This window comes from Pongo abelii, chromosome 3 (assembly GCF_028885655.2).
Source record: "Pongo abelii isolate AG06213 chromosome 3, NHGRI_mPonAbe1-v2.0_pri, whole genome shotgun sequence".
In the NCBI taxonomy this organism is placed as follows: Eukaryota; Metazoa; Chordata; class Mammalia; order Primates; family Hominidae; genus Pongo; species Pongo abelii.
The window spans coordinates 123,629,883-123,652,879 of NC_071988.2; the positions used below are offsets into that span (position 1 = coordinate 123,629,883).

At 35.4% G+C, this 22,997-nt stretch overlaps 1 protein-coding gene across 1 annotated transcript in view; it reads left to right on the forward strand.

The window, feature by feature from the left end:
* The window catches only part of BANK1 (B cell scaffold protein with ankyrin repeats 1), a 306,099-nt gene extending 289,585 nt beyond the window's left edge, over window positions 1-16,514 (forward strand). Inside the window, exons 12-17 of the mRNA XM_024246032.3 lie at window positions 1,978-2,156; window positions 4,839-4,902; window positions 13,058-13,087; window positions 14,128-14,183; window positions 15,465-15,529; window positions 15,786-16,514. Coding sequence (XP_024101800.2) covers window positions 1,978-2,156; window positions 4,839-4,902; window positions 13,058-13,087; window positions 14,128-14,183; window positions 15,465-15,524 — 389 coding nt within the window. The 3' untranslated portion in view covers window positions 15,525-15,529; window positions 15,786-16,514. The remainder of the gene's footprint in view (window positions 1-1,977; window positions 2,157-4,838; window positions 4,903-13,057; window positions 13,088-14,127; window positions 14,184-15,464; window positions 15,530-15,785) is intronic.
* The last annotated feature ends 6,483 nt before the right edge of the window (window positions 16,515-22,997 follow it).

The following is a 22,997-nucleotide window of genomic DNA, read 5'->3' on the forward strand; positions in this document are numbered from 1 at the left end:
CCTGGGTTACCTGAGATAAAAATGGATTCACACTTAGGCAAAAGGATGACAGAAGTGAGGTGATAGTTAAATGGCATAGCTGTTAAATGATGATGCTCAACCTCTCTCTTCTGGCAGGGATGGCACATAGAATTCTACTGCTAACTGCATTTCACGAACTGCATTTGAGTGTGGAGGCCTATAAAAAGCAAATGGTATAAGAAGCAAGATCTCAATTGTTATCTGTGCTTTTTGCTGCTGAACCAATTAGCCCTCTGGCTAACTTGTGCTTCTCCAATTCCTCTGGGATTTCATGCTCCGTCATCCTTGAAGGAAGATTTTGAGTATAGGATCTGTTGACATCTTAGTTCTGGGGGAATAGATTCTGAAGAGAAAAGACAAGTCAAGAAAGCCTCTGTGTTGAATGGAAATGGTGAGAAGGGAAAAAGTAAAAAAAGGAAAGAAAGAAAGAGAGAGAGAAAGAGAAAGAAAGAAAAAGAAAGAAAGAAAGAAAGAAAGAAAGGAAAGAAAGAAAGAAAGAAAGAAAGTGAGAGAGAAAGAGAAAGAAAGAAAAAGAAAGAAAGAAAGAAAGGAAAGAAAGAAAGAAAGAAAGAAAGAAAGAAAGAAAGAAAGAAAGCCAGCCCCTGTGGGAATCAGAATTATTGGCCACAGAGAAATTTTCTGTGCACGTGAATCTTTTTGGAAAGAAACCCTCTCCGTGTCCCTGTTCCAAGATTCACTATTACAGTCCTTCTCAAAACTGAGAGGAACATTACAGGTCATTCCAGAACAACCCCAAGGCTAAAGTCCTCTTCAGACATATAACATTTGCTATCAAATACCTGAAACCTCTTTTCCAGAACAATCAATCCTAGTTATATCAACAAATTCTTATTACTGTAGAATTTGAATGCCCTCCCCATTTCCCAAATACTTGTTAATATTGTCTGGATAGTCAAATTCATCTGTTTCTTTCTTGAAGAAGCAGTCCCAGAAATGGGCATATCCCTCCAGGGATAGCTCACTGGTATACAGTTAGGTAGGACTGGCTATTCTCTCCTTTCAGACTCTGTGGGCATATTTAGATTTGATAGTATATTAAGATGTGTTACTTACCCCTCCTGAAATAGTCCAAAAAGTATGTTGCACTTAATGGAAATATGTAAATGAGAAGGTACAAACTCAAATGAGTTCCAGCAGCCAGGCACGTAGCAGACGTGTGTTGTCATCCAGGAACTCTAATGTGTGGCAAGGATTGCAGTAACCTAGAGAGCACATAGCATCCTTAAAGTCATGCAGGCCTATTTATGTCTTTAAACACCATGGCGGACAAGGGAAACACTGAGTTCTCCCATGGTCTGCCAGTTTGCTACCACTGTGCCTCAAGCCAGGCCACAAATTCCTTTTGTGCTGAGCAAATAATACATAGCATGCTCCAAAATAAACTCTTTTGAAAAGGAAGCATTTCACTACAAAATGACCGATTATTTATTTAAAATCTTTCAGAAATAAATTTTCAAATGATCCTAAGCCTTTTGTGACATTTGGATGTTGGTTAACATCTCCTTTCCCAAAGATAGAAAGACTGTTTATTCTAAAGATATTTATTGTTAATATTAATGTTAACATTTATTTAGCTTACTGTGTGGCAGGCACTATACTAAGTATTTTGTGCACATGATCTCTGATAATCCTCAGAAACAGAAGACAAAATTGGCACTGCCGTCAACTAGTGAAGTATATAACTTTTGCTACTGCCCTTTCTCTCCTTGTCCTTTTCTGTGTCTCAGTAATGAGACACTTTTTTTCACCCGTAAGACTAGTTTCCAGGCACATCCATCCTTAGAAAGAAACTCATTAAAAATGTACTGGTTTATTCTTTAACTGCTCATAGAGAGTTAAGAAGAAGCTACTCCAATGGCTTATTTGTAGAGTGCTTTTGTTCCCAGTTGTCTACACCTGGACTTTCTGTTAATGCACCCTCCCCTTGTATTTTAGACAGAGCTCGGATAGAGAGTCCAGCCTTTTCTACTCTCAGGGGCTGTCTAACTGATGGTCAGGAAGAACTCATCCTCCTGCAGGAGAAAGTCAAGAATGGGAAAATGTCTATGGATGAAGCTCTGGAGAAATTTAAACACTGGCAGATGGGAAAAAGTGGCCTGGAAATGATTCAGCAGGTAATATTGGCCCAGTGTTTTCTGGGACATTCCCTCACTTGTGGAGCCCCTAGTTTGTTAATGTTTAATTTTCATGAGGAATACAGGTAACTGTTCTTTTATTTTTAACTAGCCACTAAGGAAGATACTTCAAGAAATCAAATAATGTTTGAAAATATCCAGATATTATGTTCACCAGCCATTGGCGAAGTCAATCCTCTAACCCGGTATACCAAAGCTAATACCTAATCAGCTTATAATACCTGTCTTTAGTACAGTGTTTTTTGAATCTTGTTGCTGAAATTAAGGTAAAGCATCTTTACGCTGAAGAGTGTATTATGTATGCCAGGCTTAAAAGGAAAGGAGTGAGACAATGATTAAAATCACACTAAGGAACAGTCCTAAATAAAATGTAATAAGTTTTTATCTCCTTTCTCCTTAAACGTTTATTTTTATATACATACACATACACACATTTACATATATATATGTTCAAATATTAAGTTAAAATAAGTTCATCTCCTGTAAATATAATTTACCTCCTGAGATGGGATTGGAGGACATGGTTCTGAGATGAGAATGAAAACAAAATATACCACACACACCCCTTGACATTCCTTAGTGAGAGATAACACGGTCATATTCCCATATTCCATCTCTTTTCACTCCAAAAATATTTTAACAATTTTTTTCTTCTTATCTCAGAAATCCCATTTCTTCAGAACCCAGTTATAGATAGCTGTTTGATTAAACACATTTAATAAGCAAATTTAGGCCAAAGTATAAATAATTGATAATAGCTTAATATTGTAACTTTCCCAAGAGATAATTTTTATTTAAAAGGTGATGCTTAGGAAAACATTTTTAAACAATGAAAAAGCATCAAAATAGAGAAATTTCAAACAATATAGTAGATGGGCCAGGGCACTTTCCCAGTACATCTGAGATCATGCCTTGTTAGAAACCACCTGTCTCTAAGGGCAGTTATGTTTGTGGGTTGGTGGCTGAATCTCATCCAGATTTTGTGACACTAAGCAAAGGCAGTTATTTTGCCAAATAAATGCTGAAGAATACTGATTGTAGAGTTCTGCAACTCTTCATTGTTCATGATCAGAATTACAACATTGCTTCTCAATCATGTCAGTGTCATCACCAATACACATGCGTTTAGGTGCAGACCTACAAATCACTTTCCTAGTAATGTTAGATTGTATAGATTTTGTTAAAGTAAGTCAATGGTATTTCATCCTCCTGAGACCCTTAAATAATAACGTTTTCCATTTAGAGTTATCCAACCTAAATACCATTTTGGAAATTATTTCACTAGTTGTTTCATTAAACCCTGGTTGTTTCTATTTTGTTTGTATATTTAAATTTAATCTTGTTTTAGGAAGAATTTAAGGTGCTTCATACTCACTACTTAGAGACTGATCTGACTCACCTAATAATAAGGTTATAATGGGATAATGAATGTTGTTCATGCTTATTTAAAAAAAATTTTTTTAAATAAAGGCCAACAGATACTAAGATTACTTTCAATAAGCAACAAAGTTTAATGACTTGGTCTGAATTCTGTCAGAGGAATCAGTCAGTCCTTAACATAAGGGACTGGGCCAAAATCCAAACAACAAAAAGATGAATATTCCTCCTATTTCCTCAACACACACACGTGCAAACAAATATACATTCCTATGTACTTTTCAATATTTTTCTTGCAGCTTGGAAAAGTATTTGTTTGTATCCTATGAATATAAATGAACTTATCAGAGGTAACTGACATCATATTATTATTGATGAAGGAATTAATCTAGAAAACTAAGAAAAAAATGGCACAAACATGGAGTTAATAGGGGAAGCTGGTTTCCAGAATAACTAAGAATCATGTAGAATCCCTGGCGTTGAAGATGAAATGGTGGAGAAGGGAAAACCTTGCCCTTCACTCTCCTCACTCCTACTCACAGTCACAGAGTGCCTGAAGAAGAGTTTGGCACCACTGGTAGGAGAGATCTGTAAGGCAACGGAAACAACTAAATAGGAAAAGTGGTTTCTAGGTTTCCAGGAAAATCCTGAGGAAAGAGTGCTATTCTTAAGTTCTGTTCTAAAACAAGATTATTAAATGTTAGCTTGTTTTACGTTTTGCTTAAAAAGATAATGTTCAATATTTAGAAATCAAAGAAAGATCACAGATGTGCTAAGAAGAGGAATCCTGTTAGGTTCATCTGCTTTTAAGTCTCTGATTTTTAGAATTAGAACACTGGGAAGGAATGTGCCATACAGAGGCTGAGATGGGCTCAGGCAGCAGCAAACCATCACTGTGTAGCCATTCTGCTTTTGGACACCAAATAGCCAATATAGACCCCACAAGAATTGGGTTGGGAAAACAACTTCCCAAAGAATTGCACTCTAGGATACAATCTTGACTCTACCACTTATAACTATGATTTGGGAAAGTTACTGTACCTCTCTGTACCTCAGTTTCCATATCTACAAAATGGAATGATGACATTTTACATCCACTTCATTAAGCTGTGAGAATTAAGTAAGATAACATGTGGAAAGTATCAAGGATGGCAACTGAGACATCATAAGTAGCAAATTAATATCAAGTAGCAGCATTGGTATTGCTAATAGTAGTTGATGTTTTCATCTTGATCCATAAAAATTTGAAAATCATAACTATGTCCTGGTTGTTTCCACATTAAGGAGAAATTACGACAACTACGAGATTGCATTATTGGGAAAAGGCCAGAAGAAGAAAATGTCTATAGTAAGTAAGATTCGCCTGCTATTCAAAAATAATAGAGTGATTATGTTGAAAATTCAGGGACTGTGGAGATGAATGGGCCTGAGTTCAAATCTAAACCTCAACAATTCCCAGCCGTCTAACCTGGAGAGGGTCTTAATCTCTGGTAGTCAAATTCCTTGTCTGCAAAATATGCATCTATAATTATATATGCATCTGAGGGTGCTTGTGTAAGTTAACATATAAAATACTTATCATATTCTCTGGTTCATAATGAAAGTTCATAATGAACCAGAGAATATCATAAGTATTTTATATGTTATAAATATAATAAATGCTTGTTACTCTCTTTCTTTTGATGTCTATGTAAGTTGCAAATAGGACAACTCTGCTGAATTTTTTAATGATCCATTATATAAGAAATCAAGGCCAGGCGTGATGGCCCACACCTGTAATCCCAGCACTTTGGGAGGCCGAGGCAGGTGGATCACTTGAGGATAGGAGTTCAAGACCAGCCTGCCAAATGGTGAAACCCCATCTCTACTAAGAATATAAAAATTAGCCGGCCATGATGGTGCATGCCTGTAATCCCAGCCACTCGGGATGCTGAGGCAGGAGAACCCCCCAAGAAGGCACAGAGATTGCAGTGAGCCAAGATCACAGCATTACACGCCAGCCTGGGTGACAAAGCAAGACTCCATCTCAAAAAAAAAAAGAAAAAAGAAATCAAATGATTAAAGAGACATGCTTTTTAATAAGTTAAAATATTAATACAGTGAATTCTTACAATTGTCAACATGTGTATCATTTTAAAATTTCTAATAATTGAAAGTTGTTCTGGCAGTGGAGGTTAGGGGAGGGGATACTAAGCCAATCAAACATTAAGATGGTAAAACTTTTGCTAAAATAAACAACACATTCCAAAATTAAAAATAAATTACATTATCACTATCTGACCACTGTTTCCCCAAGACTCTCCCCCTGCACAGATAATTAAAAACTAGCAGCCACTAAAAGAGTGTGAAAACTTCCATCTCTTCCATTTTCATTAATATTGCATAGCTTTTAGCTAATCCTTCGTGTTGAAATTCATTTCTCTTCATATTATACAGTTATCTTTTTTCTAGAGAGAATTCTTTAAGCACTTTAAAATGTTTTCTAAAACACAAATATACTTTCTAAAATAATTAAGGTCATAAAGACAGGGCCATCTTATAGGTGACAGACACCTCCATTCTAATATGAGTAAGATTAAAATTTTAATGATTTATAAAATTACAAGTTATATAAATAATTTTACCAAGGAGCATTAAAAAGCTAACATTTATTATCTCCTATACATTATTGTTTCTGACAATAACTCTGTGAGGTGGGCAACATTTCCAATTTATAAATAAGAAAACTGAGGCCCTGAGAAACTGAAAAGTTAAAGGACACATACTAAGTGAGAAGCCATTCTGTTTAATTCAGAATCAATGCTCTTAATTATCAGTGCCTTAATTATGAATCAATTAGTTCTCCTTTCAGCCGCACTGGAATAAATAATACTACACAAATCTTTCTATTGCACAGGGCACTATTACTAGGCAAATATATGAAGCAAGTGATATTAGGAGGCAGACAGTAGGTAGCCAAAGACTATGAATAATTCTAGAGACAAGCAGTACTCCTGAGGTGGGTCTCATTACGGCCCAGGTCTCTGCCAGAGGAATATTTCCTGACTACACTCTGAGCAAAGCAAAGAAGTTCTGTTGAACTGAGAAGACAGAGATCTTAGTTCAGGGCAGCTGAAACTGCTAGAATATGTGTGGTGGGTCACTGAGAGCAGGTGGCTGTGTAGAGAGGTAGCCTAAGAGGTCCGTGGGAAGGATTCCACAAGTCTGTGGCTGAGAGATGAGCTGCATATGTGCAAAGCAAGACAGTCAAGGCATGCAAGACAGCAACTTCTAGGGCATTGAAAGCAAAAGAGAGACACTAGAGGTTGAGCAGAGTTGAGGAAAAGCCAGCCTGGGAGTGTTTAAGTTCTGGCCCTGTCAAATTAGGGAGATCTTAACATCTCCATAAAATACCTGACATTCTGCTGTGACACTCAAAAGATGTAATGAGTAAGAACTATGATTTAGAGTAAGATCTACTCTAGACATGCCCTAACAAAATCTCAAACCAAGCCCCAACAAGATCTATCTGGGAGACAGAGTTTGTAGGCTGACTGAATCTACAAACTCAAGGCCTTAAAAAGAAAACAGTTTGGGCTTTCTATCACAAAAAGCCCATGATGAAAAAGAATAAAATTAAGTCTATACAAGTTCTTGACAGTAATTGAGCTGCCTACTAAAACGAGAACATACTGTCATCAGAAGAATATTCTAGAATCCAGAATATACAACACATTATCTATAATGTCCAGTGTTCAATTAAAAAAAGAAGACATACAAAGATACAGGAAACTGTAATCTTAATGAAGAAAAAGAAACTATAGACGGAACCTGAGATGTTGGATGTTGTTGATCTTAGCAAACAGACTTTAAAGCACCTCTTATAAACACTGAATTAGTGAAAAATGTGGTTTAAAGGAGAGAATAAATAGGAAATCTCAGCAGAAAAAAAAATGAAACTATATAAAAGAACCAAGTAGAAAGTATAGAAAGTAAAAGTACAATAAAATAAATGAAAATTAATCAGATGAACTTCTTATCAAATTGGAGATGACAAATTAAGAGTTACTAAACAAAATTAAGACAAACCAATAGAAATTATCCAATTTGATTTTCAGAGAGATAGAAAGACTTTGAAAATGAACAGAGTCCCAGCGACATTTAGGACAACACAGTGCTTTCTAAAATGCATGTAATTAGAACCCAAAAGGAGAAAAGAGTGAAAAGAGGCAAAACATTTTTTAAAAAATGGTGACCAAAAACTTGCCAAATTTAATGCAAACCACTTGCATATTGTTGAAAAAACTTTTAAAAACCAAAATTAGCGTAACTGTTAAAAGAAGGACTTCTAGGCAATTTATTTTCAAGCTACTTTAAGGCAAGGTAAAAAGAAATTCTTGAAAGCAGCCAGAGAAAACACACGTTACATATAAAGGAAAAAAAATTCAATAATTTATTATCAGAAACAATGGAGGATTAAAGACAATACAATAACATCAATTTTTTTTTTTTTTTCTCAAGACAGAGTCTCGCTCTGTCGCCCAGGCTGGAGTGCAGTGGCATGATCTCGGCTCACTGCAAGCTCCACCTCCTGGGATCACGCCATTCTCCAGCCTCAGCCTCCCGAGTAGCTGGGACTACAGGCACCCGCCACCACGCCCGGCTAATTTTTTCTATTTTTTAGTAGAGATGGGGGTTTCACTGTGTTAGCCAGGGTAGTCTCGATCTCCTGACCTCGTGATCAACCCGCCTCGGCCTCCCAAAGTGTTGGGATTACAGGCGTGAGCCACCACGACCGGCCAATAACATCTTTAAAGTCCTAAAAAATTTAGAATTCTAAATCCAGAGGAAATATACCTCAAAAATGTGATAAAATAAAGACATTTAAGATAAATGAAATGAGATAATTCATAGCAAAATTACAGTAGAATAAATGCTTAAAAATATCATACAAGGTGAAGGGATATTAACAAACAAACTCAGATTCTCACTGAGGGAATCTGTGGGAAAAAGAATACTGAAAATTATACAAAGCAGGTAGATATAAAATATTATGTTTTCCTTTTTCTCATAAATTACTTCAAAGACAATTGTTTAAAGCAAAAATAATAAAACTTAAGTTAGAAGTTATATAATATGAAGAAGGAAATATGAAAGCAATCATGCAAAGGACAGTGGAGGCAGATAAATAGAATTATATGTTTCCAAAATTGTTATGTGGTAAAATGTAAAGATTCAGTTATAAAGTAGGAAGAGGAAAGGGTAAAGTAAGAAGTATGATGTGTCAACTATAAGGCATGAAGTACTAAGGGGTATACTACTGTCTCAAAATCTAAGTTAAAGATTCATGTTTTATTTTAAAAATACAAAGAAATCAGTAAAAAAAATAGATAAAAAGAACTATACTTAGGAAACCTATAAAGGAAATAAAATAGATTATTAAAAAACTATTTGATTCACCAAAAATAAAGCAGGAAAGTAGAAAAAGAGGAACATAAAAAAATGGAAAAGTGAAGAACCAAGAACAAGATGGTGGTATTTAACTAAGCCATGTCATAATTATATTAAAGGTGACTGAATTAAATGCTTCTTTTAAAAAGCAGACATTTTCAGACTGGAAACAAAAGCAACATCCAACCTTATGCTGTCTAAAAGACATGTATTTTAGATATAAAACACAGAGAGTTTGAAAGTAAAGTATGGTAAAATGTTCCTATGACAATAGTAAACATAAGCATAAGAAAGCTGGCATGGCTATATCAATATAAGACAAGAAAAATTTCAAAATAGAGAGTATTACAAAAGATAAACAAGGATATTACATACAGATAAAAAGGCAGTTCACTAGAAAGATAGAGCGATTCTAAATACCTGCATTATATAAAATAATTTTATATTATATATATGAATTTTACTAAAACTCCTGAAGCAAAATCTGACAGTACTCAGAGATGTTTTCACTTCTTTCTTACTAATTAATAGAACAAATAGACAAAAATCATTAAAGATACAGAAGACCTAAACAACACTATCAGCTAACTTGACCCAATTGACATTTACACAAAAAAATTTTTTAAGTCAGAATACATATTTATTAAAGGTATACATGGAGGTTCACCAAGATGAAACATAGGCTAGATGATGATCAAAAAAGTTCCAGTAAATTTCTAAAGACTGAAATCTTCAGAGTATATTCTCTAAAACATTTCAGTCTTTTAGAATCTTATATTCTCTTACCACAACAGAAGTAATTTAGAAATTAATTAAGAATTATATATCTAGAACATCTCCCAATATACTTAGGAATTAAACACAACATTCAAAATAACACGAGGGTCAAATAAGAAATCATAAGAAAGTATTTCAACCTGGATAATAATGAAAAAAAAATCAAAATTTGTGAAATGCAGGTAAAACAAGTATGTAGTTAACAGTTCTAACTAAAGGGAAATGTATTACTATAAATATTATACCAGAAAATAACAAAAAGCTTTAAGTCAATGATTTAAGTTTCCACTTTAGAAAAATAGAAAATGAAAAGCAAACCTTCAAAAAGAGGTAAGAGGAGAGAAATAATTAAGATCAGAAATTGTAAAAAAGGAAAGAGATAAACAAGAAAATAAAATCAAAAGTAAGTTGTTTGAAAACATAAATAAATTTGATAAGCCCATGGGAAGAATGATCAAGGAAAAAAAAAAGTCAAGAAGATACCTAAATTAGGAATTAAATTGGGTTACTACAACAGATCCTACAGACATTAAAAAGATACTAAGGGCCAGGCACAGTGGCTCTGGCCGGGTGCGGTGGCTCACGCCTGTGATCCCAGCACTTTGGGAGGCTGAGGCAGGTGGATCACCTGAGGTCAAGAGTTCAAGACCAGCCTGGCCAACATGGTGAAACCCTGTCTCTTCTAAAAATACAAAAAATTAGTGAGGCGTGGTGGCATGTGCCTGTAATCCCAGCTATTCCGGAGGCTGAGGCTGGAGAATTGCTTGAACCTAGGAGGTGGAGTTTGCAGTGAGCCAAGATTTCTCCACTGCACTCCAGCCTGGGCAACACAGCAAGACTCCATCTCAAAAAAAAAAAAAGATACTAAGAAAATATATAGTTAACTTTCTGCCAATACATTTAACAACTTAGACCAAAAAGGACAAATTACTTGAAAAACAAAACTTGCTAAAATTGACTCAAAAAATAAAATTCCACACTCCTCTGAGTATACCTCTTTGTACAATTCTCACTTTTAGAACTTTGTTAATATTTTACTTATTCAGTAAATAAGGACAAGGCAGAGATAGGAGGCAAAATGGAATATAAGCAAAAAAAAATGTATTATGGATAATGAGAGCCAGGTTTTTTATTGTCTGGGAAATCAGTTATAATTAAGGAAAGAAGAAGGGCTAGAATGAATGTTATGTTATTGCACTGGAATTGGAAGTAAAAGTATAACAAATAATTACAGAGAGATAAATATGGAAATATAGTTTTGTGTACAAGTACGTATATTTCTTTAACTCTTTCAGCTGAGAGGACCTAGAGGCAGTGACAGCCCAGTATCAAGGAGCACATCTAGTACCCACGTCTTAGTTTATGAAAGCAAATGGCCCAGAAGCATGTGAAAAGATGCTCAATATCATTAACCATTAGCAAAAGGCAAATTCAACTACAATGATATACCAATACACAAAAAGTATAATGAATTACCATTTCAGAAGACTGTTGGTTAGGATGTGGAACTTGATATGCATTGTATGCATTGCTTATGTGAATATAAAGTGGAGTGATAACTGTGGAGAAGTCAAATATGTACTTACCATATGACCTAGTCATTCCACTCCAGGTTTTTTTCCAAGACAAATAAATGCTTGTGTTCACACAAAGACTTGTTCACAAAAGTTCGTGGCAGTTTCATTCATAATATCCAAACTGGAAACAATTAAACTGGGTTATTACAACATATGCAAATGTCCAATGGAAGAATACATGCTTATACTGTGATATATTTATACTATGGAATACTATTTAGCAATAAAAAGGAATACTTACTATTATAACAACAATATAAATGAATCTCACAAACATTACACATACTGAGTGAAAGATAACAGATAAAAAGGACAGATCAGACACAAGGGAATCAGACACAAAGGAATACTACATGCTGTAGTATTCCATCTATCTGGAATTCTAGATAAAACTAATCTAGACAAAATTGTAGAAGTAGAAATTGTTAGGGGTGGCAAATATCCAGGTTACCAGCAGCAAATCCATACAGGCCTGCAGCAACCTCAATTCTTGTCTCCTCAGAAGAAAGAATTTGACAGAGGGGCATAAGGCAGAAGAAGAGACTGAGGCAAGTTTCAGAGCAGGAGTGGAAATTTATTAAAAAACTTTAGAGCAGGAAGGAAAGAGAAGCACATTTGAAAGAGACCCAAGCAGGCACTGTGGAGGTCAAGCTCCCTGTTTAACCTTGATCCTAAGACTTTATATGCTGGCCAACTTCCAGCATCTTGCACCCTTTTCCCTTCATTCTTCCCTAAGGGTGAACTGCCCACATGCACGGTGTCCTCCTTACACTTGGGAAGTGAGCATGCGCAGTGTGTTCAGAAAGTTGTATGCATGCCTACCTGAGGCTTTCTTTTCTTTTCCGGTGGAATGCCCCTGGAAGGTCATACTCCACCATTTTATCTCTTAATGTGCATGCTGGAGCTCACTCACCTAATTACTGAGAATTTGTTGGAAGTTGATTACCAATTTCAAGTGTTTTTATCTGATTGGGAAATTGCCTCTGCCTGGCACCTGTGATCAATTATCACTTTAGTGAGACAACTCTGGACCATCAGCAAATTCCCTCTCCCTGGCACAGGCTGCCAATTATCATTTTTAGAAAGGCAGTGTGATAACTGCTGAACGATCACCTAATTGTCACCTGACATTCCTGGTGGGTGGTGTGGAGCTCTCTCCTGCCTCGCTCATACCTGGCTAGCTACTTACTGCAACAAAATCAGATCAGGGGGTGCCATGAGTAATGTTTGAGTGAAGATTGACATAAGGGGGAATTAGGGAATATTCTATGGAGATAAAATGGTCTGTATCCTAATTAAGTTGGTGGGTACATGGCCATATGTATTTCTCAAAAATCATCAACCTCTTTCCTTATAAATAATTGAATTGTATGTAATTATTCCTGAATAAAGTTGATTTTTAAAAAGAATGAAGTAGCTCAAGCTATGGGAATATCAAGGCAGGGCAGCAAGCTTGTGTTAATGTCAAACATATCTAAAATCATAATATCTTGAGACAAAGGTTGGGAGAGAAAAGGGCAAAAGTAATCAAAGGCATGGTTTCACTCACAGTGGCTGGAGGTAGAGAAATTTGGGGTTGATATTTTTAGATCAGATTGTGAGATTTCATAGCAACCTCAAAGACAAGAAGTAGTCCAACAATAAAAAAAGAAGAGAGAGAGAATTTAAGATAAATATTGAACAAAACTCAGTAGAACATGCTTTTTTTTTGTCTTCCAGATAAACTCACCATTGTGCACCATCCAAGTGGTAAGTGCTTGGTATTTATTGAAGGATCTAAGACTAAAACAAAGTACAGAGTAAATCAATTTCAATATTAATGTAAACCTAATGTGATTAAGCAAGTCAGTGTAAAAATTCAAATAGATTTTATATTTATATGCAAAACAGCTTGACATCCAAAATAAATGTGAAGCGACTATAAAATAGAAACACTGAAGGCACCATAACATAATAAAAGGACCGTGAGTTTGGAATTCTTGATTGATCCTGCTGTTCTCAACTTACTAATTGTGACCTGTACCAAGTCACTTATGCTCTGTGGGCCTCGGTTTTCTCATATGCAAAATGTAGATAAGCATGGTACCATGGGGAATTGCTATAAAGACTGATAACGATATATGTAAATGGAAGCTCGTGCTTGATACTTGGGAGTTGCTGATAAAGCAAATGAAATTTGAGAAACACTTGAGAGGGTAACTCATTTCCATGTGATGGGGGAATTGTGTGCTGATGGGAGAGTAAGGAGGAGCTAGAGGTCAGCTAGGGAGCTGTTGAATATTCTAGAAGCAACTCTCCATAGCCTGGACCAAACCACTGACTGTGAGAATGAAGAAGCCATAGAACTGAGCCCTGTGGCTGGGATGAGAAATGGAATGCCAGTGATAAAGGCAGGAGGAGCAGTAGTCTAGGAGAGCAGGGAGTAGAAGGCGCAGGTTTTTGTGGAAAAGTGTGTTTTGTAATTGGCCAATCCTGGTGAACGTGGAAAAGAAAAGGAAGAAGGAGTAATCAAGTGGAGGTTGTTACTCAGAGGTGTTGGAAAGATTGTTTCTAAACTCAAGTGACTCCTGTAGGTCCTCAGTATCCTACCCAAGTCAATCCACATGGTCAGGAGAAATTAACAGCACATGCCAAGGGTGCCTTTTCGGTATCCCCCTTTTATCTTTCTAATAATTTTTCTTTTCACCCATATCCTACCTTTGTAGAAATCATTTTTAAGAAGTACTGAATAAATGAATCATCAAATTTGTGAATGAATAAAGAGGTAATAACTGAGTTTGTATTTCTAGGTAAGGAAACTGCCCACAATGAAAATATGTTTTATAATGTACACTTCAGCAATAAGGTAGGTTGTATTTATTTTTATTTCTATAAAATGCAAAGAAATAACTTCGTTAAAAAAGAACATGAGCGCCTTCTATCCTGTCTATGCTTTTAGACAGTCTAACAAATATGAACAAAATAGGTTAGGTGTGCCTTTGTGTGCAAAATCCATGAGCATTTACTTAAGGAAATTATTTGGAAAAAAAACAAAGAGGGAACTCAAAGGAAAAAGCCACTGAGGCCAAAGTGTGGCTAAATTCAACATGTACAGACCAAAAAATCTTAGAGGAATTATCAATACATGTGTTTTAACAATAGAAATATGATAAGTCTACTGTGTTTGAATCACAATGTATACAGTCCTTAAACTCTAGGACATTAGTAGGGAAAGTATAGCCCCAAAATATTATTGATTTAAATATGCATTACTTCACATCATAGAGTTAACTGAAAATAAATTGCTAACGAGAAGCTAATGATAACACTAAGCAAAGACAGCAGCAATGGAAAACCAAGACCAATCCAAGACAACACTGATAATGTCCTGAATACAATTTTTCTTCATAAAAATAATGTTATTCCAACTATCTTCATATATAATGTAACACACTTATGCTGCTACCAACAGTCATGTAGCAGCTGGCTTTCTTGCTAAAATCCTGAATTAGAGTCTTTGCTAAGTTCTTATAATGAATGAATTTTAATTTTCCAAAGTTTAATAACCCTTTAATTTAAGCTCCTTGTATATTTCAAATAAGTCATAAGTAACATAAAAATCATTCACCCTTAAAAACTAATTGAAGCAGTTGCATTTTTTATTCTTCTGTAGCCCACCAAGCTGTGTGTATGTGTATATATGCATATATATACACTATATTATATATATATATTATAGACTCATTAGACTCATTCAAATGTAGGAAAATTGTGGGGTGCACTGTGGCCTTAGGGGTTATGAAAATATCAACCAAAGAGTTTTCTATAAGAGCTGAAGGATTGCACAAACATGGCATATATTTTGGAGAGGAGATTTTGAATAAGAGGAAAAGAATACAAATTCCCAATGCTTAAACTGTTCTCTTTCAAAATGGAAAGAAAATTTGAATTCAAGGACTCAGGTGCAGTTGAACTTTACAATGATTCTGTTTCCTTTTAAAATGGAAGATTGTCTTGCCAGTTGTCTCTGCAAAGATGTTTTTCCGTGGCTGTGAAAGACAACCATAACTTTGTCATATTTCTTTGTTCAACCTTAAAATAGAGACAAATCGAGAAATGCTAGCTCTGTATCTTTATTTTTTTTCAGCTACCTGCTCGACCCCAAGTTGAAAAGGAATTTGGTTTCTGTTGCAAGAAAGATCATTAAAGAAGGTAAAATATTAGCTATGTATATTTTTTAGAAAACCTAAGGCAGCCTTGTTAGGGACTTGAAGGTATCATTTGTCTAAAAATCAGAATTCTTTAAATATTTCATTGTCTTCTTCTGAAAGGATTAACATGTATTTTTCAAGCTAAAGTTGATTGCTCTGTAGAAAGATTTATGTACAGGGGTGATTTAATGCCAATTAATCAATTTAAATTGATGAGTTATTATTCACTAATACATTTCCTATTTTCTCATTTCCAGGTTATTATAATGAAACTCACGAATCTACGGACATTTTGCTTTCAGGGTGAAGCAAGCTTGCATTTGGATTGCCTGCCCTCTTTAAAGCAAATTCATACTATGAAAGCAGAAACAAACCTTCAGATTTCAGAATTTGTTATTGGCAAAATTTATTTTCATTATACCTGCTTCATATGGGTATATTACTATTAAAACATACCATAGAGTAATTGCGTTATTTGAAAATTCTCGCATTTTACAATGCACTTCACCACTGAAACAGCTAATTTCCATTTTGAAAATTAAAAGAAAACAGCACAGAGGAGTTAAATGCAGTGTAGCAAAGTTATGGGGTCTGCTTGAGGGCACTAACCTCAACAGATTATTCCTCCTCTCCTTAGAATAACCATGAAAATACAAATTTACTTAGCACATGTTTGCTTTTTAAGTAGCTGGTTCATTTTCTGGATTTCTCACATTCAGAGTTCCAGTCATTATTGTTACCTCATGTTTGCAGAAACCTTGTCTTATTTAGTGTCTATTTGCATATAACCCTGAAAACATTATTATTTGAAAACTTTTCTATATCTCAAATTAATATACATTTTCACAACCTACCTTTGTATTAAGACTTGCAATTTTATCAACCTATTTCTTAGAAACAATTTACTAGCTTAGAGTAGAAAGCAATTTTATCATCATATAATTTTCATGTACAAATGCCACAAATAAATTGAACGTTTAAAGCTATGTCTGAGTTTTTAAAGTAAATTTATAAGAATTAGCCAATAAAATTGCTTCTCGGCCTTTTGGCTAAGATCAAGAGGAGTATTGGCCAATAAATTTTTCTGCTTACTGGTTTAAAGGGGGAAGTCTACCAAAAATTGTTTAAAATAAATAAACTTGATTAATATTACTGTATAGGGCTCATATAAACACAATTTTTTTTTTCTAGCTTCTGAACAGTGACAAGAATATATATTTAAAGCCATGCTACAAAACACTTATCATGGGTTTCTTATAACTGTTAACATTCTCAAAATAAGCTCAAGTTTAAAAAAATAATACGGTAGCTTGATTAATCCCTAACAAAAAGTGCTTTTGATTATGATATTTGGAAATTCAGTCCATAGTTTTACATCCAACATTTCAAGAACTGGCATGTCCTTTTACACACTAAGCCTCCATTTCTGTGGGCTGGCCCATCCAAAGATAAGAAAAAGAAATAAGACATTTCCTTGGAGATTTGCAGCATTTCTAAAAGAGCCATAGCCACTGCCAGAAAGGAAAGGCCCAAATGTAAAATCTTCTGAAGACTTCTTTGAATTGAATTTTCAGAGTTCGTATATCTTATCTTTTTCATCATCCCTTCTTCAAATTAAATATATTCCCAAACCATTACTCCTAACTTAAGCCAAGAGCCATCCCCTTCCTTAGGTTATTAAATTTACCAGCACTCTGAGTTCTAGAGAAGTTTGAACTGGTACTGAATGTTATCAAAAGTTTTATTTTGAATATTAACTTGCTTATTTTCTACCTAGTCAATTTTCTAGTATAACAAAGAGGAAGCATTTAAACTGGTAGATTCTTAAGTGAGATAATTATGCTGCTATGGACATTTGGCAATATCTGGAGACATTTATTATTTTCATGACTGGGGAAGAGGTGTTCCTGGCATCTAGTATGTATAGACCAGGGATGCTGATGAACATCGTATAATATGCAAGACAAAGAATTATCCAGTCCAAACTGTCAAGAGTTTTGAGACTGGGAAACCTTGATTTACACTATAAAGTAAAATGGGACTCATACTTAAAGCTATGTTGTTAAAATAAAATCAGTTAACTTTATACAGAATTTTCTAAAGTTAGAAACCCCTATAATAGAATAAGTGAATGTCATTTTGAAGTGCATATGGCTTAAGTTTAAATGAATCATTAAAAACAGTATTCAAAAAATTGATGAGTCTAATACATTTTCATAAATCAACATTAGAAGTATTCTGCCAATGGAACCTCTAATTTTTAGAAAATGAGACTATTCTCAGTATTTTCTAATGAGAATGACCTTGTAATCTGAGTCATTATATTCTATTCGTGCACTAAGTATTTGCTCATCTGAGTTCCTTCTTGTTTTCTCTAAGCTCAGGGTGTCTGATTTTAATAACTTGGACTTACCTGAATTTTCGCTTCATACTGCTTTTCCAAAGGATAAATATTTAGGACAGAGCTCTGCATCATAAGCCTAATTTAGTGAATCCCAGCTGATTAGCACAGAACTGATATGAACCCCTATTCACAGCCCTCTCTGTAGCTATACCTGTCAGCTACACTTGTTGGCCTGCCTTATTTTGTGGAGTTCACCTTTGAAAGTAGGGCAACCACATAAAAGAACACAAAGGGTAAGATTCTCAATACCTTAGACCTCAAATTTATAAATGGTAGTGTATCCTTTCCTCAATATTCTCATCTTCACAATGCAGATGATAATGTTCCTTACATAATTTTGTGGGTATTTAGTGACATTATGTATTTAAATGAGCAGTTACTACATTCCAGAGCATGAACTTTGAAGTAAGACCAAACTAGTTTGAATCTTGTCTCAGCTATGCACTAGCTGTGTGAACAAAGAGTTTTTCCATATCCTGAGCCCTATTTTATCATTGGTAAAATGGGAGTAATAATACCAACATTAGCATAAATCATTTGAAAATTAAAGATAGGGAGGTCATTTAATTAATTTATCATCCAAGGAGGACACTTTGGATCATAAAATGGAGTACTGTTAATGATTACAATGAAAAACCAGGCATAAACTGGAACTGCCTCAGGCATAAACAGAGATGTCTGATCACTCTACTGAAATGCGATGTAAGCTCTTAGAACACTTTGGCTCAGTGTAAATGGTCAAGGAAGATAGTTTGCAAAAAATAATCCTCTTTGAAATGTTAGTACTGTGTGACATTTTAGGCTGGCTTTTTTTCTGAGTGGCTCTTATACACAGCCTTACAGCATTTAATTCAAATCTACACCATTACAAAAAAAAAATAATGATTACAAAATATTGAATGACCACCTGGATCACCAATAAACATCAGAAGCCACAAGTAGAAAACTCCAGGACTGGTAAGGTACTCTAGCAATGTCTCCCAAGTAGTGTTCCAAGGAATTCATGGGCATGGTAGGTGGCAGGTATTGCATTAAAATGGGATTCTGTGATCATGTGGGTTATTGAAGTACTAAGTATTTTATTTCATTATAAATAGCATATTATATGTGTATCAAAATATTGAAAACTAATCCTGAAATAAAGAAATCCATTAAGTTTGAGAAACACTGGCTTACATTTTACATATATGTAAGTTGGCCTCATTTTCCATTGAGTGAGAAAAGAAAGACTGGCTGAGGGGTGACTGGAGTGATGTGTTGAAATGGAGTGGGTTCAGTGGGAACCTGTGTCATGATCAACTAGTGATGTCTGCCATGGATAATAGTGTGGAGGGTGGGAGGAATGGTGGCATGCATGTCATTTATTTGGCATTCAAGATTTGCACCTGGTTAACATAACGTGAAAGATTAAGTTCTGAATTTTGCAAATATTAAAGTTAGGTTCTCTCAGAATAAAATTAAGCTGATAAGGTATCTTTTATCTTCAAACAAATGAATTAGTAAACATGTTCCTAGATAAAACACTATAATTTCTGCTATATGATCCTTTTTATTATGTCTTCAAGTCAACGTCAAGCTTGGTTCCACTCAGACTTGGTGTGAGACCATTAAGAAATGCTCTACATTGAAATGTAGAACACAATGTTCTTCAGTGTTCATCAAACACTGAAGCAATTTCCCACTCCATGGAATCTGGTGTCATAGTTGCTTTGTTCAGATTGCCTTTTTGCCCTCTATAGCAATAGGTGACCCTCAGAGAGAGCTATTCTCCATCGTCAAATAAACCAACAATTTCTGAAAGATTGTCTCTTTCATTTCTTAAGATGGGGATGGACATGTCATTTGAAAGGTGATAAAGGTGCCTCAGTTTTGCCCCTAATGTTTTCTCTTGTCTTCGTTCAAGCAAAAGAAAGACAAGGGATTCAGGGAAGTGTGAACTGATGTCTTGGCATTCAGCCTGGCACTAAAATGAAAGCATCTGCTAAGGACCCCTGAGCTCTCTTGCAAGACATTGGCATTTGTCATAATGTAAAATGAGGTGTTCAGTAATTCAGACATGGCAAGTCATTCCCCGTACCTCCCAGGTCTTCTGCATCAGCTGACTAGGGGAATCCTGGCAGATGACCTGCCATTGACAGTGACGTGGAAAGGCATAAGAACCTTACTTATGATCTCCATTTGTGCTCCTCCCTCTAGCTTCTATAAACTGTGTTACTTTCACAGAGATATTTGTACACCTTCACATTTGAATATTGGTTATGAGTGATCTCTTTGTATTTAACATAAAGAACCATGCCAAAAAATGGCAAACAATCCATCTATGACTGTAAAACTATCTGCTTCCTCACCTTTTTGAAAAAGGTAACATATATGCAAGCATTATGCTTTCCTGAAAACAAGCCACTTCTGCAGCCAGAAAAGACAACATTTGTGAAATTTTAGCCTTTAAAATGAGATTGGAAGAAAGAGCAACCTTCTTTGGAATATGGCAGAACATTTATTTGAAAAACAGTTAAAACCATGAAAAATGATGGAAGTAGCACCATTGGTCCTAGAAAAAAAGAGAGATATAGCTAATACTCTATAGGATACATATGGAATAATATAGACAGAATATGTTTATTTCTAGGAACACTGGTGCTACTTCTATTATTTACATTTATGGTAAACATATATAAAAGTAAACTTCCAATAAATATATATAAATATATTAATACAAACTATATATCTACATATAATACATTCTTCCACTCAATAGGAAGGTAACGTCCACATGTCTCAGGCAGCTGTGCTCATCAGGCTGCCATGCAAGTAAACAGACAACAAATGCCCTCCAGGAACACACCATGCATTCATTTCCACTTAATATGTATGTGTGGATCACCTTCCATAGGAGGAAGCATGCAGTACTGCTAAATCCTCAGTTAGGATATTTAAGTAATGATGTGAGCTGCAAATGCCTGGACTCAAATCCCAACTCTAATACTTACTGTTTGTGTGACCTTAGAAAATTGACTTATTCTCTTTCTATTTCAGTTTCTAATCTGCAAATATTAATAGTATATTAATCTATATCTTCCTTATAGATTTTATGTTATTAAAGTGGGTTGATATGGTTCTCAATGAATGCTATTTATTACTATAATTATTTGAATATTTTATTAATCTTTGCAGGGCAAAACACTAGGTGCTAGGGGTATAGGAATGAAATGGTAAACCAAAACAGAAACAGTTGCTTGCTTTCATGGGAATATGAAAAATAATAAGCACAATAATGAATGTAAAATTTTACTTGTATGAATAGCCATGAAGAAGAGTATATGGTGCTGTGAGAGTTATGGAAGTGGGTATTGATCTAATTAGGAAATTCAGGGTAATAATCTCCTGAGGAAAAGACAGTGGAGATATGAAGAAAGGATGAGAAGAATAAATGATAATTAAGTGAAGGAAGGCATAGAAAAGAATGTGGCAGGCAGAGAGAACAGCAAGTGCCAAGGCCTTGTGGCAGAAGAAAATAAAGGGCATCTGAGAACCTAAAATAAGGCCAGTATGACTAGAGCACAGATAACAAAGGGAAACACAGAGTGTAAGGACAAACCATGCAGGGCAATATTGACAATTCCGTTTTCTCTGGAAATCATAAATGAGTTTTAAGGAAAGCAGATGTCATATTTGCATTTTTAAAAAATGAACACTCCAGCTGCACTAGGCAAAACAAAGTGGAGAGGATGTAGCAAACCAGATAAGAATCAACTGTCCAAATACAAGGCCTCTTAATTTTGAAGCTATGCGGATTAGTTTTCTATGCTGCATAAAAAATTGTCACAAAGTTAGCAACTTAAAGTTACATATTTATTATCTCAAAGTACAGTGAGTCATGTTTCTAGACATAGCTTATGCAGATCCTCTGCCCAGGGTTTCACAGGCTGCAATCAGGGTGTTGACCAGGCTGGATTTTCATCTGTAGGCTCAAATGGGGAATAACTGTCTTTCAAGCTTATTCAGGTTATTGACAGAATTCATTTTTTGTGTGTGTGGCCTTAGGACTGAGGGTTCCAGGTTTTTCCTGGCTTGAAACCATTCTCAGGTCCTAGGGACCTTGTGGAATTACCTCTCACCCATGTAGGCTCCTCAATATGGCTGCTTACTTCATGAAACTCATAGGAAGAGGCCCAGGCCTGCCCACAGTTATATGCGTTTTTATTATTCTAGAATCAACTAATTTGGAACCTTAATTACATCTGAAAAATCCCTAGATACTCTGTCATCTAGAAGCAAGTCAAAGGTCCCACCCACACCCAAGGGGGAGAGTTTACAAGGGGATAAATGCCAGGGAGCAGAAATCATGAGTGCCACCTCAGAATTTTGCCTATTTTACTATAAAACACTTAAATTTGATATTACAAACTTTTGAAAATAAGTTCTGGGTACCAGTGGGACCTTCCTACACAGATTTTTTTTTTTTTATTTGAGACGGAGTCTCCCTTTGTCACCCATGCTGGAGTTCAATGGCACGATCTGGACTCACTGCAATCTCCAAATCCCAGTTTCAACTGATTCTCCTGCCTCAACCTCCCAAGTAGCTGGGACTACAGTTGTCCACCACCACGCCTGACTGTTTTTTGTATATTAGTAGAGACGGGATTTCACCGTATTAGCCAGGATGGTCTCAATCTCCTGACCTTGTGATCTGCCCGCCTCGTCCTCCCAAAGTGTTGGGATTATAGGCATGAGCTACCGCGCCTGGCCACAGATCTTATTTTTACATGTGAATGAGAACATTGCTAAGAGAAGATAACTTTCTTTGAGATCTTCATAATGCCCTCTCCATACTACCAATCAACTTAGTTTCTTATAGTGTTTACCAAGAAATGTGAATACTCTTTAATCCTTTGCTATTTTTCAGTACTGTAAATTGGAATATCTCCTCCAGTATTTTCTGGTTGTATTTCCACCTGCATCTGCTTTTATATCAGTGTGTTGAGCTAAGTGGTTTTCTTCAACACCACAACTTGCTCAGCATAGATCTCTTTTTGGCAAGCAAGAAGAAGAAAGGAAGAAAAGA